The following is a 27,509-nucleotide window of genomic DNA, read 5'->3' as shown; positions in this document are numbered from 1 at the left end:
CCCAGATGCCATTATGAAAAACAAAAGACGCTCCTATCACTCAGGAAATCGCAAAGGTTTTAGGCCCTATGTGCTAAGAATCTGCACCAGGACCTAGAGGCTAAGGCCAGGTCTAGGTTTCTCCTTATATTGCAACTGTATAGGTTTCCCTTGGCTATTCATTCTGGAAAGCATAAAAATAGCCACTCCCTCTTTTAAGAATCATTAAAAATTTAAAGTATCTCATCTATAAACCTCTAGTTGCCTGGGCAGCATTCACTGTTCACCCATAAGTAAGTCAGATCACTGCTGGAGAAGGTTAGAGGAAATACACAGGAAGAAACACCAGCAAAGATGGCTTTTGGATAAGTCTTCCAGGCTCCTGAACCCACCAGATGCATGCATCCACTACCAAATTGGCACTGCCCATCTGTCCATTCACCTCCCTCCTGGGCTGCCCTGTTTATGTTCATGTTCCCAGCACTGCCCTGACAGTGCTAACGGGTGATCAAGTGTATGATCTAACATTATCCTTACAATGATACTTTGAGGTTGTCAGGTTGGTGCTATTATTCTCTCACTTTAATCTGAGTTAGGATTTGAATCCAGGAAGCTGACCCCAGAGCCGACCTTCACCCCTTAACAGTATAATACATGAGTATAATCAATGCTCAGAGACAAGTTTTGAATGACTGGCCTCATTCTCAGTGCCTAGCTTAGCCAGAGCTAAGGATTTTTTTCTTTTTTTTTTAAACAGGAGCAGAGGGCAGCTCACAATATTTTATACAGTGACAGTCCCAAGGCAGCAGAGGTCAGAGGGGGTATCTACTAGGGGAGACAGGACAAGCAATCAAGACAAGAGGAAAAAAGTGCAGATGACAGAGAACAGAGAAAGAGAAAACTAGAGGACCAGGCAGGCATCCTTGGAAATGTCTCCCATTTCCACGGGGGACATTCAAGACTGCAATGTGGCCACAAGCAATGGCCACACCACCATATCCAGCGGGTCAGGATGTCAGCCAGATCTGTCTGTCCCCTGACCTGCTCAGGCCTGCATACGGTCTGTGCTTTGCACTAAAATCATCTGCTTCTGGACCAAATGCCTCCGAGGAACCACTGGCAGGTGGCTTCTACTAAGGCCTACTTAGATGTAATCCACTAGCATTAGATCATCACAGTCCACAGCACACAAAGGATGCTCTGGAAAGCAGAGAGAATTACACCAGTAATGTGGATGGAGGTGTTTTGTCTGCACCATCCAGACTGTCCATCTCCTCCCAGTGGAGCACCTGGGACCACCTACATCAGCATCCAATCCACAGGTTTACCCCAACCCTCACTCCCTCTTCCCAGAGCCTCCTCCCTGCCATCTCACAGGTTTGGGGTAGAGCAAAAAAAAAAACAAAAAACACATCTGGCTGGGCGGGCAGTGGCTCACGCCTGTAATCCCAGCACTTTGGGAGGCCAAGACAGGCAGATCACTTAAGGTCAGGAGTTTGAGACCAGCCTGGCCAACATCATGAAGCCCCCTCTCTACTAAAAATACAAAAAATTAGGGGAGGAGCAAAGATGGCGGAATAGGAACAGCTCTGGTCTACAGCTCCCAGCGTGAGCGACGCAGAAGACAGGTGATTTCTGCATTTCCATCTGAGGTACCGGGTTCATCTCACTAGGGAGTGCCAGACAGTGGGTGCAGGTGAGTGGGTGCTCGCACCATGCGCGAGCCGAAGAAGGGCGAGGCATTGCCTCACTCGGGAAGCGCAAGGGGTCAGGGAGTTCCCTTTCCTAGTCAAAGAAAGGGGTGACAGACGGCACCTGGAAAATCGGGTCACTCCCACCCGAATACTGCGCTTTTCCGACGAGCTTAAAAAACGGCGCACCAGGAGATTGTATCCCGCACCTGGCTCAGAGGGTCCTACGCCCATGGAGTCTCGCTGATTGCTAGCACAGCAGTCTGAGATCAAACTGCAAGGCGGCAGCGAGGCTGGGGGAGGGGCGCCCGCCATTGCCCAGGCTTGCTTAGGTAAACAAAGCAGCTGGGAAGCTCGAACTGGGTGGAGCCCACCACAGCTCAAGGAGGCCTGCCTGCCTCTGTAGGCTCCACCTCTGGGGGCAGGGCACAGACAAACAAAAAGACAGCAGTAACCTCTGCAGACTTAAATGCCCTTGTCTGACAGCTTTGAAGAGAGCAGTGGTTCTCCCAGCACGCAGCTGGAGATCTGAGAACGGGCAGAGTGCCTCCTCAAGTGGGTCCCTGACCCCTGACCCCCGAGCAGCCTAACTGGGAGGCACCCCCCAGCAGGGGCAGACTGACACCTCACACGGCCAGCCAGGTACTCCAACAGACCTGTAGCTGAGGGTCCTGTCTGTTAGAAGGAAAACTAACCCACACGAAAAACCCATCTGTACATCACCATCATCAAAGACCAAAAGTAGATAAAACCATAAAGATGGGGGAAAAACAGAGCAGAAAAACTGGAAACTCTAAAAAGCAGAGCACCTCTCCTCCTCCAAAGGAACGCAGTTCCTCACCAGCAACGGATCAAAGCTGGACGGAGAATGACTTTGACGAGCTGAGAGAAGAAGGCTTCAGACGATCAAATTACTCTGAGCTACGGGAGGATATTCAAACCAAAGGCAAAGAAGTTGAAAACTTTGAAAAAAATTTAGAAGAATGTATACCTAGAATAACCAATACAGAGAAGTGCTTAAAGGAGCTGATGGAGCTGAAAACCAAGGCTCGAGAACTACGTGAAGAATGCAGAAGCCTCAGGAGCCGATGCGATCAAATGGAAGAAAGGGTATCAGCGATGGAAGATGAAATGAATGAAATGAAGCAAGAAGGGAAGTTTAGAGAAAAAAGAATAACATGAAACGAGCAAAGCCTCCAAGAAATATGGGACTATGTGAAAAGACCAAATCTACATCTGATTGGTGTACCTGAAAGTGACAGGGAGAATGGAACCAAGTTGGAAAACACTGCAGGATATTATCCAGGAGAACTTCCCCAATCTAGCAAGGCAGGCCAACATTCAGATTCAGGAAATACAGAGAATGCCACAAAGATACTCCTCGAGAAGAGCAACTCCAAGACACATAATTGTGAGATTCACCAAAGTTGAAATGAAGGAAAAAATGTTAAGGGCAGCCAGAGAGAAAGGTCGAGTTACCCTCAAAGGGAAGCCCATCAGACTAACAGCGGATCTCTCAGCAGAAACTCTACAAGCCAGAAGAGAGTGGGGGCCAATATTCAACATTCTTAAAGAAAAGAATTTTCAACCCAGAATTTCATATCCAGCCAAACTAAGCTTCATAAGTGAAGGAGAAATAAAATACTTTACAGACAAGCAAATGCTGAGAGATTTTGTCACCACCAGGCCTGCCCTAAAAGAGCTCCTGAAGGAAGCGCTAAACATGGAAAGGCACAACCGATACCAGCCACTGCAAAATCATGCCAAAATGTAAAGACCATCGAGACTAGGAAGAGACTGCATCAACTAATGAGCAAAATAACCAGCTAACATCATAATGACAGAATCAAATTCACACATAACAATATTAACTTTAAATGTAAATGGACTAAATGCTCCAATTAAAAGACACAGACTGACAAATTGGATAAAGAGTCAAGACCCATCAGTGTGCTGTATTCAGGAAACCCATCTCACGTGCAGAGACATACATAGGCTCAAAATAAAAGGATGGAGGAAGATCTACCAAGCAAATGGAAAACAAAAAAAGGCAGGGGTTGCAATCCTAGTCTCTGATAAAACAGACTTTAAACCAACAAAGATCAAAAGAGACAAGGCCATTACATAATGGTAAAGGGATCAATTCAACAAGAAGAGCTAACTTCCTAAATATATATGCACCCAATACAGGAGCACCCAGATTCATAAAGCAAGTCCTGAGTGACCTACAAAGAGACTTAGACTCCCACACATTAATAATAGGAGACTTTAACACCCTACTGTCAACATTAGACAGATCAATGAGACAGAAAGTCAGCAAGGATACCCAGGAATTGAACTCAGCTCTGCACCAAGCGGACCTAATAGACATCTACAGAACTCTCCACCCCAAATCAACAGAATATACATTTTTTTCAGCACCACACCACACCTATTCCAAAATTGACCACATAGTTGGAAGTAAAGCTCTCCTCAGTAAATGTAAAAGAACAGAAATTATAACAAACTATCTCTCAGATCACAGTGCAATCAAGCTAGAACTCAGGATTAAGAATCTCACTCAAAACTGCTCAACTACATGGAAACTGAACAACCTGCTCCTGAATGACTACTGGGTACATAACGAAATGAAGGCAGAAATAAAGATGTTCTTTGAAACTAAGGAGAACCAAGACACAACATACCAGAATCTCTGGGATGCATTCAAAGCAGTGTGTAGAGGGAAATTTATAGCACTAAGTGCCCACAAGAGAAAGCAGGAAAGATCCAAAATTGACACCCTAACATCACAATTAAAAGAACTAGAAAAGCAAGAGCAAACACATTCAAAAGCTAGCAGAAGGCAAGAAATAACTACAATCAGAGCAGAACTGAAGGAAATAGAGACACAAAAAACCCTTCAAAAAATTAATGAATCCAGGAGCTGGTTTTTTTAAAGGATCAACAAAATTGATAGACCGCTAGCAAGATTAATAAAGAAAAAAAGAGAGAAGAATCAAATAGATGCAATAAAAAATGATAAAGGGGATATCACCACCGATCCCACAGAAATACAAACTACCATCAGGATACTACAAACACCTCTACACAAATAAACTAGAAGATCTAGAAGAAATGGATAAATTCCTCGACACATACACCCTCCCAAGACTAAACCAGGAAGAAGTTGAATCTCTGAATAGACCAATAACAGGAGCTGAAATTGTGGCAATAATCAATAGCTTACCAACCAAGAGAAGTCCAGGACCAGATGGATTCACAGCCGACTTCTACCAGAGGTACAAGGAGGAACTGGTACCATTCCTTCTGAAACTATTCCAATCAATAGAAAAAGAGGGAATCCTCCCTAACTCATTTTATCAGGCCAGCATCATCCTGATACCAAAGCCGGGCAGAGACACAACCAAAAAAGAGAATTTTAGACCAATATCCTTGATGAACATTGATGCAAAAATCCTCAATAAAATACTGGCAAACCGAATCCAGCAGCATATCAAAAAGCTTATCCACCATGATCAAGTGGGCTTCATCCCTGAGATGCAAGGCTGGTTCAATATACGCAAATCAATAAATGTAATCCAGCATATAAACAGAACCAAAGACAAAAACCCATGATTATCTCAATAGATGCAGAAAAGGCTTTGACAAAATTCAACAACCCTTCATGCTAAAAACTCTCAATAAATTAGGTATTGATGGGACGTATCTCAAAATAATAAGAGCTATCTATGACAAACCCACAGCCAATATCATACTGAATGGGCAAAAACTGGAAGCATTCCCTCTGAAAACTGGCACAAGACAGGGATGCCCTCTCTCACCACTCCTATTCAACATAGTGTTGGAAGTTCTGGCCAGGGCAATTAGGCAGGAGAAGGAAATAAAGGGTATTCAGTTAGGAAAAGAGGAAGTCAAATTGTCCCTGTTTGCAGATGACATGATTGTATATCTAGAAAACTCCATTGTCTCAGCCCAAAATCTCCTTAAGCTGATAAGCAACTTCAGCAAAGTCTCAGGATACAAAATCAATGTACAAAAATCACAAGCATTCTTATACACCAACAACAGACAAACAGAGAGCCAAATCATGAGTGAACTCCCATTCACAATTGCTTCAAAGAGAATAAAATACCTAGGAATCCAACTTACAAGGGATGTGAAGGACCTCTTCAAGGAGAACTACAAACCACTGCTCAAGGAAATAAAAGAGGATACAAACAAATGGAAGAACATTCCATGCTCATGGGTAGGAAGAATCAATATCGTGAAAATGGCCATCCTGCCCAAGGTAATTTACAGATTCAATGCCATCCTCATCAAGCTACCAATGACTTTCTTCACAGAATTGGAAAAAACTACTTCAAAGTTCATAGGGAATCAAAAAAGAGCCCGCATCGCCAAGTCAATCCTAAGCCAAAAGAACAAAGCTGGAGGCATCACACTACCTGACTTCAAACTATACTACAAGGCTACAGTAACCAAAACAGCATGGTACTGGTACCAAAACAGAGATATAGATCAATGGAACAGAACAGAGCCCTCAGAAATAACGCCACATATCTACAACTATCTGATCTTTGACAAACCTGAGAAAAACAAGCAATGGGGAAAGGATTCCCTATTTAATAAATGGTGCTGGGAAAACTGGCTAGCCATATGTAGAAAGCTGAAACTGGATCCCTTCCTTACACCTTATACAAAAATCAATTCAAGATGGATTAAAGACTTAAACGTTAGACCTAAAACCATAAAAACCCTAGAAGAAAACCTGGGCATCACCATTCAGGACACAGGCATGGGCAAGGACTTCATGTCTAAAACACCAAAAGCAATGGCAACAAAAGCCAAAATTGACAAATGGGATCTAATTAAACTAAAGAGCTTCTGCACAGCAAAAGAAACTACCATCAGAGTGAACAGGCAACCTACAAAATGGGAGAAAATTTTTGCAACCTACTCATCTGACAAAGGGCTAATATCCAGAATCTACAATGAACTCAAACAAATTTACAAGAAAAAAACAAACAACCCCATCAAAAAGTGGGCGAAGGACATGAACAGACACTTCTCAAAAGAAGACATTTATGCAGCCAAAAAACACATGAAAAAATGCTCACCATCACTGGCCATCAGAGAAATGCAAATCAAAACCACAATGAGATACCATCTCACACCAGTTAGAATGGCAATCATTAAAAAGTCAGGAAACAACAGGTGCTGGAGAGGATGTGGAGAAATAGGAACACTTTTACACTGTTGGTGAGACTGTAAACTAGTTCAACCCTTGTGGAAGTCAGTGTGGCGATTACTCAGGGATCTAGAACTAGAAATTCCATTTGACCCAGCCATCCCATTACTAGGTATATAGCCGAAGGACTATAAATCATGCTGCTATAAAGACACATGCACACGTATGTTTATTGCGGCATTATTCACAATAGCAAAGACTTGGAACCAACCCAAATGTCCAACAATGATAGACTGGATTAAGAAAATGTGGCACATATACACCATGGAATACTATGCAGCCATAAAAAATGATGAGTTCATGTCCTTTGTAGGGACATGGATGAAATTGGAAATCATCATTCTCAGTAAACTATTGCAAGAACAAAAAACCAAACACCGCATATTCTCACTCATAGGTGGGAATTGAACAATGAGAACACATGGACACAGGAAGGGGATCATCACACTCTGGGGACTGTTGTGGGGTGGGGGGAGGGGGGAGGGATAGCACTGGGAGATATACCTAATGCTAGATGACGAGTTAGTGGGTGCAGTGCACCAGCATGGCACATGTATATATATGTAACTAACCTGCACATTGCACACATGTACCCTAACCTAAAGTATAATAATAATAAATAAAATTTAAAAAAAATTAAAAAAAAATTTAGCAAGGCATAGTGACTCGGGCCTGAAGCAAGAGGATTGCTTGAGCCCAGGAGTTCAAGGCTGCCATAAGCCATGAGGTCACCACTTTACTCCAGCCTGGGCAACAGTCAGAGTTAGACCCTGTCTCTAAAAAACAAAACCAAACAAAACAAAAAAGACAAAATCAGCATGTGGTTTTGAAGGGAAAATAAGCCAAGTGACTTAGAAATTAATAGTAGTGACAAAAGGAGTCCTTGTGGCTCCCATGTGAGAAATATAATCAAGCTTTTTAAAGCATAAACTTGTTATCAGCTGTAACCACTTCTGTACGATGTTAGATATTTTTGTGCCAATGTCTAAGTCATAAAAATGCCTCCTCTTATTTTTTTCTATTTTTCTTCTTTTCTTTCTTGTTTCATTAATGTATTTCAAAGCTACGCTATTTGGCCCAGTTCATGGCTCATATCTTTATTGCATATTGAATCCTTTATTAAAATTAAATGACACTGCCAAAATAGAAGAATAATTAAAAAGTTACATACAAAGATTAAAAAAAAATACAAAAAAATTAGCTGGGTGTCATGGTGCATGCCTATAATCCCATCTACTTGGGAGGCTGAGGCAGGAGACTCACTTGAGCCTGGGAGGCAGAGGTTGCAGTAAGCTGAGATCGTGCCACTGCACTCCAGCCTGGGTGACAGAGTGACAGAATAAGACCCTATCTCAAAACAACAACACAAAACAACAACAACAACAACAAAAAGCAACCACATCTGTCTTGTCTCTAAGCCACATGCCACCTTGGAAGACCCTGGTGTGAACCTCATGTTGGTGCTGCTGACACAAACCCCCATTGGTTCTCTCACTATCTATCAAGGATGAATTAGCTCTGCATGTGCAGGAGGACTCCAGCCCTGGGGATTTAGCTGGGAAGAGAATGGTCATGGTCCCTCACAGCATAAGATTACATTCTAGGGGGGGAGAAAGACCAAAAACAAACTAGCAAATAGGAAATGACTCCAGGCAGCAGCAAGCCCAGCAAAGAAAAAGTAACTGGGGTTAGGAGAGTGATGGAGTGACAGGGGCAGGAAATACATCTCCAAGGAGGAAGCATTGAGAGAAAACTGAAAGAAGTGGAGAAGACAGCTCCAGGCATGGGCCTTTGAAAGTCCAAAGACCAGGTACGTGATAATGAACCTAACCTTGCCCACAGAAAGGTTGGGCCTGTGACCTCAGCCCCTGGGAGGTGATCTCCTAAACTCCGAAATGCCCTGCCAGATAAAGTACCTCTGCTTACCTGGGGCCCTCGGGCCAGCCAGAGAGTAACTATATGATTCAGGGAGGGGGGCTTTGGGTTGCACTCTATCAGCCAGCTGCTGGAGGGGCTGCAGACAGATGAGCCATGTGGACAGTCAGCCACACCCATGCAAGGGAGCTCCAGGAGAAACTCTGGACACAGAGGCTCAGACGACTTCCCTGGCTGGCAATACTGCATGCGCATTGTCCCACATCACCGGGAGAGTAACACTGCCCATGACCCCATGCTGAAAGGACAATGGAGGTGCTGTGTGGGTGCGTTCAACTCTGCCCTGGGCAACTCTTCCCTCGGCTGATTTTCATCTGTATCCCTTCACCATCAGAAACTGTAACTGTGAGTGTGACAGCTTTAAGTGAGTTCTGGGAGTCCCTCTAGCAAACGATCAAACCTCAGGGCAGTGTTGGAGATCCTGAACTTGCCATTGGTGTCAGAAGTGAGGGTGGGCTTGTTGGATGTCCCCTTTTGCCTGACGCCCAGTGGGCACTGGCTCAGTGTGTCCTCGGAACAGCAAGGTGGTCAGGGTGGCCGGGGCAGTGAAGGAGGAGAGGCAGGGAATGACACCTGCTCACCCCTACCCACACACGCATGTTGCTCTGGCCTTGTGTAGTGAGGACCTGACTCATTCCCAAACCAGAAGAAAGGAGGTGCTGAAAACCCACAAACATGAGCAAATCCAGACAGGGAAAACCCCTGGACGCACAGAGAGCCCCCTGCATGCCTGACAAACGAGAATCAACCAAGTGCAGCCCAGGCTCAGCATAGCCAACTCACCTGCTGCCACCCACACGCTTCTCTGTTTAAAAGGCTATAGTCAGTGAGAACTAATATTTAATGTACATCGCCTCTCTGCCACTACTACAGTAACTAACACGCCACTGACAGCCAAACCGAAGCTGCTCTCCTGGTTGCTGTGTCTATGCTTATTTTGGAAAATGATTGATCAAGAGTGGAAAACGTCTGCCAGCCTGCTTTGAGACGCAACCTGCAGTCTGAGAGCAGGTGGAGCCTTCCAGAAATTGCCTGTCTCCAGAAACACGTGCTCCAGGCTGGTGGGACAGTTGCAGTAACAGGCATCTCAGTGTCTGGCAACTGGCCCTTCCAGGAAATGGCCAAGGATACTGCCGCTGCAGGTACCAAAACCCACCCTGCCTGGCCCCAGTGGCCAGGGCCCGCCAGCTGCAGCTGGAGGCAGCAGCCTGGAGAAGGGGATGGTGTTAGTTGCTTGTGGCTGCTGTAACAAATTGACACAAATCCAGGGGCTTCCAACAGCTCTGCAGCTTTGACCTCTCTTGCAGTCCTAGAAGTCAAAGTCCAAAATCTGTTCCGCTGGGCTAAAATCCAGGTGTCAGCAGGGCTGGTTCCTTCTGGAGGCGCCAGGGTTCCTTCTGAGTTCTCCAGTGGAGAATCCATTTGTCTCTTCCACTTCTAGAGGCAGAGGCCGCCTGCATCCATTAGTGTGTGGCCCCCTTCTTCCAACTTCAGAGCCAGAAGCTACCACCTTGCCTCCAGGGTCAAGCTGCCATGTTCATGTGCAGTCGAAGCTCCCCATGTCCCTCTTACACAGACACTAGCGAACACACTGGGCCTACTTGGATCATCCAGGATGACCTCCTCATTGCAAGGTCATTAACTACACCTGCCATGTCCCTTTGTCATGTAAGATGATAGTCAATGGCTCCAGAGATTATCACATGGTCATCTTTGGGGACCATGATTCTGGCCCAGGTTCCCTGCAAAACAGAGCCAGGACAAAGCTCACTGCTGGTGCATTTTCTTTGGCAGGGCTTTGGGGGTGAGAGGAGGGCACCCTAGGCTAGCAACAGGGAGGGGAAGGGAGGTGAGGCAGGTGCCTGAGCTGGCTATGGCTTCAGAAGAAAACCCAGCTGATGCTCAGCCACGTGGCCCATCTCCATGAGCCATGGTCTCAGAAGTGCACATCAGGAAAGTCGGGAAGAGGCATTTATTCCTCAGCTCCTTCCTGTCCTTAGTTGTACTTTGCCCCAAAGGATGTTAATTAGCTTTCCCAGTCAGTCCACCCCATGCCCCTCAATGTGGCCTTCTTAATCTGAAATCTGGAAGATGTGAAGCAGCCGGAGCCTCCATGGGTCCCTCCAGTTTGGCCCTGGCTGCTGCAGACACTGCGGCCCCTCCACGGTGGGCTGGCAGACACGCAGCAGCCCAGCCCTCGCCCCACCAAGGCCAAAACAGCCTGGGGGTCTTCAGCAGCAAAGCAGCAAAGGCAGGGGTGGGTGGCACTGCAGACATCTAGGAGGAACATAAATCCTGCATAGCAGGGAAGTCACTTAGCCATCCCCCAACCCCAGGGTCCAGCACAGGATGCCACACTCAACCTGGCTCAGTGAACACAGCACCAAATGGACAGAGCCCATTCAAGCCCAGACACATCACTAACCCCAGCACCTGGGGGTGGGGAGTTACTTAAACCTATTTTTTTTTTTTTTTTTTTTTTTTTGAGACAGAGTCTTGCTCTGTCACCCAGGCTAGAGTGCAGTGGCTATTCACAGGCATAATCATAGCTCACTGCAGCCTTGACCTCCTGGGCTCAAGCAATCCTCCCACCTCAGCCTCCTGAATAGCTAGGATTACAGGCACCTCCCACCACACCCAGTTAATTTTTGTATTTTTTTTTTTTTATAGAGAAAGGGTTTCACCATGTTGCCCAGGCTGTTCTTGAACACCTGGGCTCAAGCTATTCCCCCACCTTGGCCTCCCAAGGTGCTGGGATTTCAGGTGTGAGCCATGGCGCCCCGCCCCTTCACCCCTCTCTGAGTCTCCACCTGGAAGCAAGAATGACACAGCTCCCCAGGGAGTTGTTTCAAGGAGATAATCCTGTGAATGGAGTTTGTGAACTCTCAAGCATTGCTCAAAAATCAAAGAAAAAAATCTTTGGAAAGGTGCATGGGATGGTTCATCTTCTGTGTCAACTTGCCTGGGCTCTGGGGTGCCCAGACAGCCAGTGAAACATTGTTTCTGGTGTGTCTGGGAGGGTGTTTCCAGAGGAGATGAGCATTTGAATTGGTGGATGGAGTAAAGCAGACGGCCCTCCCCAAGGCGGGTGGGCCTCATCCGATCCCATAGAACAAAAAGGTGGAGGAAGTTGGGATTCACCTCTCTCTGCCGGGGGCTGCTAGTGCCAGCACCTGGATCTTCTCCCACCCTGTTCCTGGTACTCAGGGCTGCAGATGCAGGCTGGCATCTCTACCACTGGCCCTCCAGCTTTCTAGCTTGCAGATGGCAGGTTGTGGGACTTCTCAGCCTCAATAGTCAAGTGAGCCAATATCATAATAAACCTCTCTCTAGATACTGACACAATTGGGCCTGTTTCTCTGGAGAAGCCTGACAATTCTCATGCATCCCTTCCTTAAATATGCCCTGAGAACAATATTTTGGTGGCTAAAAGACAGGGACCTTCCTCATTGACATTCTTCTGTTCAAAATAACAAAGTGGGTATTCAGAGAGAAAAAATAAAACAAATTAAGTAATTTAAGTTATTAAGAATCAACATCTTTGGGTGGACCCTAAAACTGACATTTGGAATTTTTTTTTTTTTTTCTGTGAGATAGAGTTTTACTCTTGGTGCCCAGGCTGGAGTGCAGTGGTGAGATCTCGGCTCACTGCAACCTCTGCCTCTCAGGTTCAAGCAATTCTGCCTCAGCCTCCCAAGTAGCTGGGATTATAGGCACCCACCACCACGCCCAGCAAATTTTTTGTATTTTTAGTAGAGACAGGGTTTCACCATGTTGACCAGGCTGGTCTCGAACTCCTCACCTCAGGTGATCCACCTGCCTTGGCCTCCCAAAGTACTGGGATTACAGGCATGAGCCACCATGCCCGGTCTCAATGTGGATTTTAAAAGAATATAACTTGCGAGCCATTTTACTTATTCTGGATGAGCCCTCGTGAAAACACAGTTGTACAGCCCAGCGTCAGGTCCACTGCAGTGGTGAAGGTGGAGAAGCTTTTTAAAAAGCACTTTTAATAGAAAAGTGTCTGTTTCTGGCAGACACTGTCACCATCAGCATTTTCAAGATCCCAGGGTGCCCAAGCTGGCCGTGGGCTGTGGAAGCCAAGTGTCTGCCACAGCCGTCTACCCAAGAGCCCACCCTGGGTTCACCAGGGTCAGGCAGAGCCCACAGCCTCTCCTCTTCAGAGGATTCCCTCTCAAGCCCTACCATGGTTTAGATCAGAGCAACCAAAACTGCAGTCTGTCCTTGGACCCACACAAGCACTGCCTCATGGTGAGCAGGAGCCGCGCTGGAGAAGGACAGCCGCTGCCCAAGAAGGCCAGAACCACGGCCCCTTCCCTCACTGTTCCCTGACTTCTGGGAGCCGGGCAGCCAGGTTCCTCGCCCCGCTGGGATTCACACCTCCAGACGTGGTGGAAACTGACCATCCACTCAGCGCAGGCATCGGCATCAGATGGCTCCTCAGCAAGAGTGGCCAGAGGGGTCACCCTCCTGCTTTTCAGGGTTAAATCTGAATCTGGACCCCACCAGGCTCCAGACGGAGTTCCAACTCCATCTGTAAGGTACTACACTAGCTCACGCCAGCACTCATTCCTAATCCTAAAATCCCCTCCTGCCAAGTTCTGTCCAGCTAAGAGTTCACAAGCCTGGTCGCGTTAAAGCCCCAGCCAAGCAGGGCACACGGGAGGCGCTTGGCACTTCGGGCTGGATCCTCCCCGCCGTCCTCCTCTGCCAATACATCTGCCCACCTTCTCACGCAGCACCAACGTCCCTTTCAGGAGCCTGGGTTTAGCTCCCTTTGTCCAAGAGAGCCCTGAACCCCAAAGCCAAGGCCTTGCCCTAAGAGGAAGATTCTAACCAAGACAGAGCTCCTTACCTTGACCAGTTCCTTGAACTTGGGGTCTTCCTTGGAAGTGGGGTCGATCATCGTGCGCTCCTCGTTCTCCTCTGCCAGGGACAAAAGGAAGTCACGGTCAGCGATTGTGGGGGTGGCAGGGACACGGGGAACCAGGGGGAGGCCGACTCATCTCTGACAAATGGAGAAGCAGAGAACCCAGCACTAGGGGAGGGTGACTGCAAGGAATCACCTTCTGGAAGGTGGATGGGGCTTCCTCCCGCCTTCCCCTCTTCTGGAAAGGGATGAAGTCAAACTCATCATTCTGCCTGGCCTCGCCCCTCCCAGACTCCGCCAGCAGCTGGTCCAAACCATTTCCATGTTTCAGGAGAAATAAGGAGAGAGCAGCATTCACAGGGCATGAGATGCATCCCCTGGCCGGAATCTGGTATGTGGGAAAGCTTCAGGCACCAGGTAGTTCCCTGTGGCCACTATTTATAAACACATATGAAGAGTTTGGATGGTTATAACAAGATGGAAAACGTTTGGTACATTCAGTGGAAAAGAATCAATATGCAATGTTGTATGTAAAATAACATGCGGAAAAACTATTGAGAAATAAATAGCAAAAAAAAAGTTAGGGGGGGGATGATGTTTAACAGCGAAATGTGCTCATCCACATCCTCTATTTCTCTACTTCTTTGCTTTCCCTCCATGTTTCTGCCTGGATCCCACAGACACCAGGCAGCCAGCCGAGCCCGTCATGGAGGACAGTGCCGTGGAGATGGTGGGGAGGCAGGACTGCGGAGGGCGCACCCACAGAGGCTAGGCATGCTCCACAGCAGAAATGCCCAGTGCCACACAGAAGCCAGCGGGCACAGAGCACCTCTGAACACACGCGGGGAAGGGCAAGGGGGTCTCAGGCTGCCCACACTGTCCAGCTCCAGGACCTGCGCAGAGCATGGGGTGGGTGGGGCCCAGGTTCCACTCACCGGGAGGCTCTGTACCATGCCTCTCTCTTAAAGAGGACAAAAGGCACAAGAGGGGCTCCAGGCAGAAGCCAGGTACCCCCAGGACATACAAGTGGAGACAGCCAGGACACAGTAGAGACCAGGGTCCCAGAGCCCAGACAGGCTCCCATGGGGCTGGGGACACTGACCATGTCGGTCAGAATGAAAACAGCTTTGAAGCTGGGCGTAGTGGCTCATGCCTGTAATCCCAGCACTTTGGGAGGCTGAGGCAGGAGGAATGCTTGAGCCCAGGAGTTCCAGACCAACCTGGGCTACATAGTGAAATCCCTGTCTCTATTTTTAAAAATAAATAAAATAACAAAATAAAATAAAATACAAAAGAAAGAAAATGGCTTTGAGTGAAACTTTGCTGCTGATACGGATGTGATGCAACTTCCCGGCAGCAGAGTGTAAACTCTGACAACGTGGAGAAACTAATTTTGAAGTCATACAGATCTGATGCCTGAGAAGGACACCCCAGGTAACATGCAGGGAGCTCTTGAGAGTCCTGACGATGTCTCTGCAAAGGCCTCCGCAGCCTCCCACTCCTGCTGGGATCAAGGCCGGTGTCCTCCATGGCCCCTCTCCAGCCTCATTTCCTGCCCTCCTGGTGCAATCTGCTCCAGCCCATCTGGCCTTCCCTCACTCCTTGAAGCCTCGCTGCCGCCTGCCCTGAGCCTTGGCACCTGCTCCTGCGGTCCGACACTCTCTCCCTAGCCCATGTTTCCTTCACCCTTCAGACCTCAGCTCCCCAGCTGAGATCCTGGAGCCCAAACGCCAAATCTTCCAAGCTCTCCTGCCCCAAAGAGGACTATGTGTGCCTGTGCGACCCATGTCTGAGACCCCCTCTGGACCACCCGTCTCAGGCGGGCGAGGAGCAGGGCCAGGCTGTGAGTCCACACGTGTATGGGAGGGGGTGCAGGATGGAGATTGAGCAGGTCACTACCCAATCCCAGCCTTCAGAGAGCCCGTTTCTGGAAACATCCCCTTCAACCCACACTAAAAATCTCAGCATTGCCCTATCTAGCATGTCCCCACACCTTGCTCTCGCTGAACTGAGGAGAAGTAAGATTCGGGCCTGCCCAGCTCATGTGGCCCCCACAGGGAACTCGCTGCTCCCTCCTGAAGGCTCTGAGCCCATGTCCGACCCCCTGACATCCCCTGGACTTGGCAGCGTGCCGTGGCGGCTCGGATGTCCCAGGACTGCGGGCTCCTTGAGGGGTCCTGCCTAAGTCAGCAGGGCCACCAAGAGGAACGGGGCATCTGACCCAGAGACTGTGAAAGGTGGAGGACAGAGATACCGTTTCAAGCCTCAGTGTCACCAAACACCTTCTCAGAGGCATCTCCGGTCTTTAACTGTCCCCGTGGGGTAGCTTTCATTCCTGACCCCGCCTAGAGGGGGACAGTGGGCCTGAGAGGGTGGGCGGCAGGCCCCAGGCAGGCAGCTGTGTGTGGCGGTGTGTCTGCATCTGCAGATCCCGCCGGGAGCTCCTGGCCACCTGGTGCTGGTGACAGTAGGCCAGGATCAGAGGCTCTGCACAGACCAGGGAGCAGCTGTGTCTCACAGGGCAGGGACCTGACTCAGAGCAGGCGCTTGCTCCAGATGAGGAACCTCTGTGTCTGGGGGCTCCGGAGCTCACAGTCAGCCTTTGCTGCCTGTCAGCATTCATGACCTGCTCCCCTTGACCTGGGACCCTGGACATGAAGTCCCCGCGGGCCACTGCACATCATGGCCCTCGGTCTGCTAGGGGCTGCTCACGCGGCCTAGAGGGGAGCAATTCCCAAACCTCAGTGGGCCCCAGAGTCACTGGGGGCATGTTTAAAGCACAGGAGCCTGGGCCCGCATACTCCCATTTGGTAGGTCTTGGGGTGTCCAGGAACCCTCATTGCCAAGTGCCCTGGGACTTTCTGACATCCTGCATTCAGAAACAGGACTCCAGGGACTCTAAGAGAGAAGAAAAGGGTTATGAGAGGCTCCTTGTTTTTCCTAAAAGGAAGTTGAGAGCAGACACCAGGAGCCACGCCATCTCTGAGCTGTGTGACTTCGGTGGTCGCTAAACTGCGCCATGCTCCTCTCGGTGGCTCCGAGACTAAGGCAGGACCCCTCCAGGAGCCCACAGTCCCGGGACACCACAGTGGGTACAGCAAGCGCTGCCCAGTCCAGGGGGTGCCTGGGGGTCAGACATGGGCTCAGAATCTTCAGCAGGTCTGGGTCCACACAGGCTGGGTGGGCCCGGATTGGGCTTCTCTCCACTTCAGTCAGAGGAGAAGCAGTGCCCAGAGGCCAGGGTGGTATCTGTGCCACCCTGTTTTATGGGAACCGAGCCCCCGCCCTCCCCATCTTGCACATCACAGCAGAGCATCCACCAGCTGCAACAAAACATGCCCAAGGACGGGGACCTGTCCTGCTCACCTCTGATGAGGGCTACCATCTTCACTGAGACGGTCTAGAGCAGGGGGAGGAGCCTAGCTCTGGGGGCAAATGCCCGGGGTTCAAGACTTTGGCACTTACTAGTCATCTCTGCGATCTTAGATCTGTGCCTCAGCTTCCCCATCTGTACAATGGGGATAATGATACCACCCACCTCACAGGGTCACTGAAGGGACTGAGGAGTAGAAGCATTCACAGTGGACCCCCAATATTCGCTTCAATGATGACATTTATGAACCCAAAGGATATGAAATATACAAAGAGGACTTCAGAAAGAGTCAGGTGCTGTGCAAATATTCAGTCAGTGAGTTCAATTATAATTATTTTTTGAGACAGGGTCTCACTCTGTTTCCCAGGCTAGAGTGCAGTGGTGTGATCTTGGCTCACTGTAGCCTCAACCTCTTCAGACTCAGGCAATCCTCCCACCTCAGCCTCCTGAGTAGCTGGGACTATAGGCGGGTGCCTGGCTAATTATTTTATTTTATTATTTTATGAGATGGAGTTTCATTCTTGTTGCCCAGGCTGGAGCGCAGTGGTGCGACCTCGGCTTACTGCAACCTCCGCCTCCTGGGTTCGAGTGATTCTCCTGCCTTAGCCTCCAAGTAGCTGGGATTTCAGGCGTTTGCCACCACACCCAGCCAATTTTTGTATTTTTTAGTAGAGACAGGGTTTTGCCATGTTGGCCAGGCTTGTCTCGAACTCCTAACCTCAGGTGATCCACCTGCCACGGCCTCCCAAAGTGCCGAGATTACAGGCCTGAGCCACTGAGCCTGGCAGGGCCACTCTTTTCTAAGCGGAGGGAGAGAAAGCCCCGTGGACCCTGGTGCAACCTCAGGCAGCATCACCAGCTCTGGCTTCGGCTCGGTTGGCGGCTGAACTTGCATCAGCGTTTCTTCTCCATAAGCTCTTGCTGGCCTGGCCTCATCACGGAAACCACAAAAAAAGGGATGAACCGGGACTTCCCTTTAAACCAGGGTTTGGAAATAGGCGGAATGTTCCATAATCGCTTTCCAGATCAGCTGGATCCAAAAACACACTTTAAGGAAAATGTGTCTTGGCTGTTACCCATTACATCAGGCAGTGAGCGCAGGGGCCTGGGCCACTTGGCAGGGCGCACCCTGTAAGCCCAGGCTGCGGGCAGCTCTGGCTGGCCCAAAGGGAAGAAGCATATTAACTGTATTAATTGTGTTTTGCATTTTCTTTTTTTCTTTTTTTACTTTGAGATGTCTCGCTCTGTCACCCAGGTTGGAGTGCAGTGGTGCGATCTCGGCTCACTGCAACATCCCAATCCCGGGTTCAAGTGATTCTCCTGCCTCAGCCTCCAGAGTAGCTGGGATTACAGGCTAACCACACTTGGCTAATTTTTGTATGCTTAGGAGAGACGCGGTTTAGCCATGTTGGCCAGGCTGATCTCAAACTCCTGACCTCAAGTGATCCGCCCACTTTGGCCTTCCAAAGTGCTGGGATTACAGGCGTGAGCCACCGCGCCCGGCCTGTTTTCTGTATTTTCTGGTGCTTGGCATCTTGGGGCCTTGCTGACTCTGGAGAGACTGCACCTCCAGGACGAGCTAATTCCTAGAGATGGTAAACCACCCTCTGTGAGCACAACTTTCATATGTAAACCACTCAGAGCCTGAGCCCCAGAGCCCAGAGCCCCCAGCCACCTCTTTCCTTGGGCTCTCAAGGGGCTCCTACACTCCCAGCCAATATCCTCGCCCTAATCTCCCCTGGCCCTGGGGACATGCCACACCATGCCACACCATACCATGCCACGCCATGTGGTGTGGAAGAAGAAGAGTCTTCTTACTGAGAAGACTCAGGACAGCTCCTGCACCCCAAAGCCCAGTGAAATGATTCCAACAAGCCAGGCCTAGGCCTGTTCACCCAGCCCTGCCCATTCCTTCAGAGAAAGCCACAGTAAGCGTGTTGGGGCCAGGCGTAGTGGCTCATACCTGTAGTCCCTGCACTTTGGGAAACCAAGGCAGGAGAACTGCTTGAGCCTAGGAGTTGGAGACCAGCCTGAGCAACATGGCAAGACCCCATCTCTACAAAAAAATTAAAAAGTTAGGTGGGCGGGGTGACACATGCCTGTAGTCCCAGCTACTCAGGAGGCTAAGGCAGGAGGATCACTTGAACCTGGACGGTCAAGGCTGCTGTGAGCTGTGATCATATCACCGCACCCCAGCTTGGGTGACAGAGTGAGACTCTATCTCAAAAAATATATACATAAAATATCAAATAAAGGCATTGGCCCTGCTCCTTCTGCCTCTGCCTGACACTAGTGCTTTCCATGTGGCCTTCTGTGGTATGGTATGGCGTGGCATGGTGTGGCGTGGCATGGTGTGGCATGGCTTGGCATGGCGTGGCGTGGTGTGGCGTGGCATGGTGTGGTATGGCATGGCGTGGCATGGCATGGCATGGCCCTGAGTGGCCTGCTACACCTCCTTTCAGAACTATGAGTTTAACAAACTATCTTTTCAAGTCAGTCTTCTCCCAATCTGTTGGCTTCACCACATGAATAATAAAACTTACGTTTTAATAAGACTAGCAGAAACCCTTAAAGAAGGACTTGCTCTTCCCAGTGGACTTTTCTAAAGATGACCTTGAGCTAAGAACTTAGACTCCCAAATGCCCCCAGCATCTGATCAAGAGGCCAGATCTATCGGGCTCTTCATTGGCCTCCCCAAGACCAACTTAGTGCCACGGAAGCTCAACTGTCTCAGGGCAGGGAGTGGAGGAATCCCCCGTACCGAGCTGGGTGTCTTCAGGGTGAACATCCGCCAGGGCGGGGGACATCGGTGAGTTGATGGCATTCTTGCCTTCTTCCTGTAGGTCACTCACTGTTGAGTAAAAGGAAAGAAAAACCAGGTTAGTATACACGGAGTACCGTGGCCTCACATGTTGGCTGTGGACGCAGAGAGAAATCAATTCCTGTTTTTTCAGCATTTAACAAACATTCCTAAAAGGACTGTGGCCCAGAAAGAGTTGGAGGGAAAAATGCTCCGAACCAAGAATACATTCTGCAGTTCCTCCCCACCCAAAATATTTCCCAGGTCTCGCCAAGCTCTGCCAGTCTGTTTTCACTGCCCTTTGAAACTCATAACTAAGATACCAAAGCTTCCAGATGCCTCCAGATGCTTCCAGATTTGACCAAGGCTGCTGAGGCAGACAAAGCACGGACCACAGCGATGGGGCATGAGAGAGTGGGGCTGCCTTCCCTCTGCCGGGGGGCTGCGTCCTGAACCACGGACTCAAGATGCTAACCCCCTCCGGTCATGCATACAGGTGAATCTGGAGTTTAAAGTGGGGTCACTGGTGATGGCCACATTCACAGGGACAGAAATCTGATGGAACACCCAGGTCAGGATGGCTGGAACATGCAACAGAATCTAATAAAGAGAGCCAGAGGCTCCAAGTCAGAAACACCATGACCTCCCATCTCAAGGGAGTGCTGAACAGTTACAGGATCTGGAACGCCCAGTGATTAGGGACAATCCCAGAACCAGAAACGACCCCTCACCTCCCTGCACCAGTGAGACCCTCCAGGCCTTTCAGCCACATCCACCAGGGAGGAATACCCACCCACACAGACGCCAGGCACCAAAACCCTTGCTTCTGTAATGTCAAGCTTTCTCCACAGTCACAGCCTCAGCCCCTGCTGCATGTGGGACTCCAGGTTCCAGCCCCAAGATGCGTCCATGGTGCAGGATGGAGATAGGGCCTTGGCCGCTTTCACAGCACTGGTGGAGGGCCGCTGGGAAGCCGTCCCTGATCACATGCTGCAAAAGTACCCAGGCCAGTGTGCCCGGAGCCGTACCTCCTTCTCCATGAAACAGGTTCAGAAGTAAAACGGTATTTCCTCTTTTAACACCAGAATCACCTCGAACCTTAAACACCTCCAGCTCTGGACATCCAGCCTCCACAGTGGCAGGTGATGGAACAGCAAGCGGGTGTGGCATGATGGCTTTGGAGCAGCAGGCCAGCAGGGCCCCACCCGTGCTGGCCGTGAGACCCCAGGTACATCCCACTCACTTCTCTGCACCTGTTTCTCCATATGGCATTTATAGGTAATACTGTAAAAATGCCAGGGCCTTTGGAAGGGCTGAATGTAACCATGAATGTTGAGCGTCCAGCCCAGAGCATGGCACGTGATGGGCTCTTGGGACACACCTGTGGACCCAGCTTTCAGGATGACACAACCTCCATCCTTCATAAGGACAATGCCAGCTCCTCTCATGTCAGCAAAGGCCCTGATACTCAGCTTCTTAAAAAGCGGACCCTCTTTTACTCCCATGTTCATAGCTGCAGGACTCAAAATAGCCCAAAAGTAGAAATAACCCAGGCCGGGTGCGGTGGCTCACACCTGTAATCCCAGCACTTTGGGAGGCTGAGGCAGGCAGATCACAAGGTCAAGAGATCGAGACCATCCTGGCCAACATGGTGAAACCTTGTCTCTACTAAAAATACAAAAATTAGCTGGGCGTGGTGGTGGCGCCTGTAGTCCCAGCTACTCAGGAGGCTGAGGCGGGAGAATTGCTTGAACCCGGGAGGTGGAGGTTACAGTGAGCCAAGATCACACCACTGCACTCCAGCCTGGTGACACACTGAGACTCCATCTCAAAAAACAAAAACAAAAACAAAAAAAGTGGAAATAACCCATGTTTCTGCACATGGAATTTATAGGTAACACTGCAAAAATGCCAGGGTCTTTGGAAGGGCTAAATATAACCACACCATGAACGTCGAGTCCCCAGCTCAGAGCATGGCACATGATGGGAGTCTCAGGACGCGACCGTGGACCCGACTTCCAGGACAATACAACCTCCCTCCCTCATATGGACAATGGCAGCGGGGCCCCAGGATGCCAGTTACCCACTCCCCCCAAGGTAAATATTTGCATTTTAAACAGGCACCTTATCCTGGAGGACTCCCTGATGCAGGAGTATCAGAGCCTAGGTACAGGTTGAGGTTAGGAAGTTTTTTGATTCGAGGGAGCCTTCGGGCACTGCTGCAGTCACTGAGTCTTGGCATTTGAGAACACCAGATGAATGAGTAAGCAAAACGTAGTCCGCGTATACAATGGAATATTATCCAGCCTTAAAAAGGAAGGACATTCAGACCAGGCTACAGCATGGCTGAACTTTGAGAATGTTATGCTCAGTGAAATAAGCCAGACACAGAAAGTCAAACACTATACAATTCCACCAATAGGAGGTCCCTCGAGTAGGCAAATGCATAGAGGAGAAAGCAGTCTGGTGGCTGCCAGGGGCGGGGGGAAGTAGCAACTAGAGAGGTAGTGTTGAATGACGGCAGAGTTTCAGTTTGGAAAGATGAAAGAGTTCTGTGGGCGGGTGGTGGTGACGGCTGCACAATGAGAACGTACTTAATACCAGGGAACTCTGCTCTTGAAAATGGCTAAGATGGTAAAGTTTACGTTATGTCTATTTTACAACAATGTTTTTAAATAGCAAAAAAAAAAAAAAAAAAAAAAGCAGGCCCTCTCCAGGTAACCCACATTCCAGCCGCGAGCCAGCCTGGCTGCCGCACACACTGTCCTCCACCCACAGCCAGCATCCTAAGGGAAGATCCAGGCACCCATCCTTGAATTTCCAAAATCCTTAGCATGACTCTGCACAGCAGTGGACAAATGTTAAATAACTTCACAGGGAAATGATACAGACATAGAGTTTTGAGACTCCCTCTGCCCCACCTCCCTAAAAATAATCCAGAAGATCTCCCACAGGTCACCCAGATCAGCTGAGAAAACAGGGACCAAATTTCAGCAAGTATTTGTACCACATGACTCGTTACAAAGAGAGTTGTAACCAGCAGAGAGTCTTAAAAGGCAGAAAGGAAACAGAGAAAAGTGATTTTTCACAGAAATCCTTGGGAATATGATAGCCCTTGAGCACAGGGGGTCGGGGTGGAAGTTCCATGTCCTGGCTGGCATCATAGGAGGACACAACAGGTGCGGGGAGGTCCCGTACAGCACAGCTGCCTGCAGTGCTCATGCTGATGGCAGAGGAAGAACAAAAGACCCAGTTTCCCTATGTGTGGAGGATCATACAGGTGGGCTACGCCCGTGAGTCCTCTTGGCAAGGCCTGAGAGCTGGCACTGCACCCATGTGCCTGGGCCTGAGGCGGGGGGAGGGAGACCTCGGGGCAAATGGTCAATGCTTCGAGGCAGCCCTGCTCACCTGATTTCAAAAACACAGAGAGGGAGGAGGAGAGGAGCCGCATTTTGAAAGCCTAGAAATTGGGTCATATCAAAACAGAGATTTCCACACCGCCCTTGAACATCAAAGATGACACTAAACAGGGCCAGGGATTTTGTGACCTTAATAAATGAGAAACGCGCTCGCGAACACAGCCCACGGCCTGGTCAGTAGCGTGTTCTGAAGGGGCTGGTTATGCACGATGGCCTGAGGGAAGCAAAGGCTTCGGGGACCAGAAAGAGGGGGGCACAGGTTGGCAGACCCCTCGGTTGGCAGGAGGAGCCCAGGCCTGTGGCCATAGAGCCCCAGTCCAAATCTCACATTGCCACTTGCTGGTGTGTGGCTTCGGGGAAGTCTCCTCACCTCACTAAGCCTCAGTTTCCCCATCTGTAACATGGGGTGGTGGGAATACCGGCCTCACAGGAGCTTCCTCACATTTCCTGAGGAATAAGGGGAATCATGAGCACCCACACATGGCCCACAAACCACTCCCTGCAAGTGGGAGAGGCAGCTGTGGATGTACAGGGTCTCTGTGATTAGGCTCCAAGAGAGACACAAACTGGAGGAAGAGTGACCACAAGGCAGGCAAGGTCCCCCATTCCACAGAGAAGCATGGAGGGCTCTCTGGAGGAGGCAGCAATTGAACTGGACTTGTAATATGGCCAGGCTAAGGAAAGGGCCTTCGGGGCTCTGTGCAGAGTGCAGTGGAGACAAACTAGAGCCAGCATGTCCAAAGCTGAACCCCATGAAGGTTTGAGGGATGCCCTGCTGGGTCCTGCTATATTTTACAGCCTGGGTTCCCTTACAGACACAGCTCCTTTGCAGAGGAACTTGCAGCCTGGATCTGATCGTCATCTTCAGAGGATCGGTGCGATTTTTGGAAGCAGGGGCTCCTCTCACACCCTTGGCTTCCCCCCTCCCCCGACCCCCCCCCCCCCACCGCCTGAACGGTGCCAGTTTAGTGACTTTCAGTGAATCCCAGGAATGTTTTGGTTTTTAAAGTACTGGTCCACTTGCCAGAAAGACAAACCCTTCAAAGATATGAAGTGCCGGCTGTCTTCAGTCACAGAGAAAGATCTGCTGGCCCGGGTGTGCTGGCCCGGGTGTGCTGGCACAGGCACGCTGGCACAGGCATGCTGGCATGCATTTTCTCAGTGTCTGGAGGGTGTGAGCTTCCAAGGGACTGGGGCTTGATTTCATGAGATGGGTGATTAAGGGAAAAAGACCGCCTTGTGCTTGTTTTCCTAAGTGTCTGCATTGTTCTAAGATGAATGTCTCTGTCCACACGAAACCCAGCAGCCAGCCATAAGGGAGTCGATGCCAACTCGTTCCCACCGCAGCAGAGGTCACCTGCAGCACTGCGCTCAGTGGCCTGCACGGGGGACCAGGTAGGAAGACAGGCACAGGAGGGCATTTGATAGGAGGAGGGCCCCTTGGCACACTGTCTCTGGAGACAGGCACTCCTCGCTCAGCCCGGGACAGCAGAGTGGGAAGTGCAGGCTGCAGTCACCAGATCTGAGTTTTCAAGAAAAGCTGGAAATGTGGGGCTTGGTGTGGAATCTCCCCATTTATAAATATGAGCCATTAATTCAAATTTTGTGGGCCAGCCAGAGGGCACACAACCTCGGATTACAGGACATACATGTCCAACCCATATTGCTGACTGTCCATGGGAAAGGGGGAGAGCACCACTAACATTTCCTGAGCACCTACTATGTGCAGGGCACCTTCCATGCCAGCCATTCACCTTGTCTCCTAACAAGTCTGAAGGAGGCCGGGCGCGGTGGCTCACACCTGTAATTCCAGCACTCTGGGAGGCCAAGGTGGGCGAATCACCTGAGGTCAGGACTTCGAGACCAGCCTGGCCAACATGATGAAACCCTGTCTCTACTAAAAATACAAACGTTAGTCAGGCATGGCGGTGGGCACCTGCAATCCCAGCTACTTGGGCGGCTGAGGCATGAGAATTGCTTGAACCTGGGAGTTGGAGGTTGCAGTGAGCCAAGGTTGTGCCACTTCACTCCAGCCTGGGCAACAGAGCGAGACTCCGTCTGTCTCAAAAATAACAATAATAATAAATAAGCAAGTCTGTGAGGGAATGGCTGGTCCTGTGCTGTTAGATGTGAAGCCCCAGAGTCAGGACTAAAGACAGTTCTACCTGATCTTGCACCTCACTGTGCCCTACTAAATCCTACCTATCTTCAACCTCATCTTACTGTCCACCTCCTCCAAGAAGCCCTCCTGGGTGTTCCACTCTCCCCAGCTCAAGCCACACAGCCATGTAACTATCTCCTTCCCGAACTTTCCTTCCTGCCAGTGCCGACCCAGTTCCTGCACATAGTAGGCCTTTTAATATATTCAAGGAGCAGCACAACAGAGAGCTTAGAATCCCAGAGCCAGGCTGCTGGTTTGGGATCCCAGCTTGACCACTGACAAGGTGTGTGATCTTGGGCAAGCTGCTTGACGGCTCTGTGTGCCTCACTTTCCGTCTGTAAAGTGGGTCCTAACACACCTAAGAGAGATCACAAAGATTCAATGAGACACACACTCGGCACAGTCGCCGGCATGCAGCCACCCCTCGGGAAGCGTCAGCTTTGAGTAACTGTGCAGCCACCCCTCGGGAAGCGTCAGCTTTGAGTAACTGTGATGGCGGAGTATGTGCAGCTTCCAAAGCCTCCACTCAAAGATTGGGAAAGGTTTAAAAAAAAGAAAAAAAAAAAAAAACACCATCGCTCCTGATTTGGAATTACAAGAACATAAAAGGAAAGAAAGAGAATCAAAAACTAAAAGCATGTCATCAAAAGCCTGCCATTTATACCTCAGGCCAAATGCGAAGGTTCCATCTTTGATTTTTTTTTTAAATCTTCTTCTTTGTATGGTTGTATTTATTTATTTATGCCCAGGCTCTTTCCCAAAAAAGGATTTTCAGGCAGCTTTTTTCCCCCTTTTGATATTATTAGGAAAACAACTTTGAAAGCAGGCTGATTTAAAGAACAAGGTTACCTTAATGGAGAGAAGAAATCTGAAAACACAAAGGCTGATCAGCTTCTTGCTCCACTAGGGGAACCAGGGCAGGACATGGGGGATGGCAAGGCACCCCTGCAATGATGGGCCCAAGAGCCTCACTGGGAGCTTGCCTGGAGGGTCTGGCCCAGACACAAAGGCCCAGTGGAGGCTGAGCCACAGGCCCTGGGGGTCCAGAGCAATGGCAACTCCATTTTCTGACACTTTTCTAAGCATGTCATTTCAACACAGCAGAGATGCTTTGCCACCTATGGGGACGTTCTACACCATCCATGCAATTCCTGGTTTTCATAGAGAACAAAAGATCAGGGCGAGAAATTTCAGAGGGCCCCGTCTGAACCAGGATCAAAGAGAAAACCCCAACAAAAAGAGCCATTCTCCATCCTTACACATCTAAAAGAATTTGAAAATGGCAGGAAAGCTGCCTCAATTTTAAACACTTAACCAGGCCTTTTCAAGCCCTACCCACTTCTAGTTACAACTGATCCTGCTCAAAGAAACAGAGTGGTCTTCAGAGCTTGCGGGAGGATACAGGAGGAGAAAGAAAGGTGCGGCTCTGTGCCAACTCACGCCACGAGCTCCTCTTCCCAGCTGGGGAGGGGGCTTTGGGATCCTTCGCTTGGGCTTAAGCAGGAACCCAAAGACATCTCTGTTAAATGAGGTTTTCCAGGCCTCTGCCAGGAAATGACAGCTTTCTATGAATTTTCCAACTTCCATCTGTACTCAGAGGGGTACGGTTTCTTCGTAGAAGCTGTAATTTATCAGAATAATTAAATTCATCAGGCACAAAGGTCTTCTTAACAGAGCAGTTCTTCTAAAAATAAGTCCAGTTGTACTTCAGTGAAGATGTTGCAGCTCAGTGGAGTTAAAATAAGACCTAAGTGAGATCTAAATAAGAATAAAAACATCATCAGCCTCGGCAGCTGAGAGGAGATGCTGTTGGGCAGTCTTTTCTGACATCCAGAAAGAAGGTGATTAGAAGGAGCCGTGGATCATAATTCAAAGGGCTGAGCTATTGCTGGCACATCACGCATGCAAAGGCCTGGAAATGTGAGGCCTGGTCCTCCCCAGGTTACGAACTCGAAGTCCAATCTCCAAGGTTCTTGGGATTACAAATCGGAGGAGTGACAAAGTGTCTCGCC

The 27,509-nt window shown here is 49.5% G+C and overlaps 1 protein-coding gene across 1 annotated transcript in view; it reads right to left on the bottom strand.

Annotated features, from left to right (window-relative positions):
* The window catches only part of PARVB (parvin beta), a 149,916-nt gene that overhangs the window by 56,435 nt on the left and 65,972 nt on the right, over positions 1–27,509 (bottom strand). Inside the window, exons 2-3 of the mRNA XM_054470040.2 lie at positions 19,879–19,968; positions 13,730–13,800 (exon numbers count right to left, since the gene is read on the bottom strand). Of these exons, the coding sequence (XP_054326015.1) occupies positions 13,730–13,800; positions 19,879–19,968 (161 nt within the window). The remainder of the gene's footprint in view (positions 1–13,729; positions 13,801–19,878; positions 19,969–27,509) is intronic.

Source organism: Pongo pygmaeus, chromosome 23 (genome assembly GCF_028885625.2).
Source record: "Pongo pygmaeus isolate AG05252 chromosome 23, NHGRI_mPonPyg2-v2.0_pri, whole genome shotgun sequence".
NCBI lineage: Eukaryota > Metazoa > Chordata > Mammalia > Primates > Hominidae > Pongo > Pongo pygmaeus.
The sequence above is the reverse complement of the archived record's forward strand: the minus strand, read 5'-3'. Positions and strand labels throughout refer to the sequence as shown.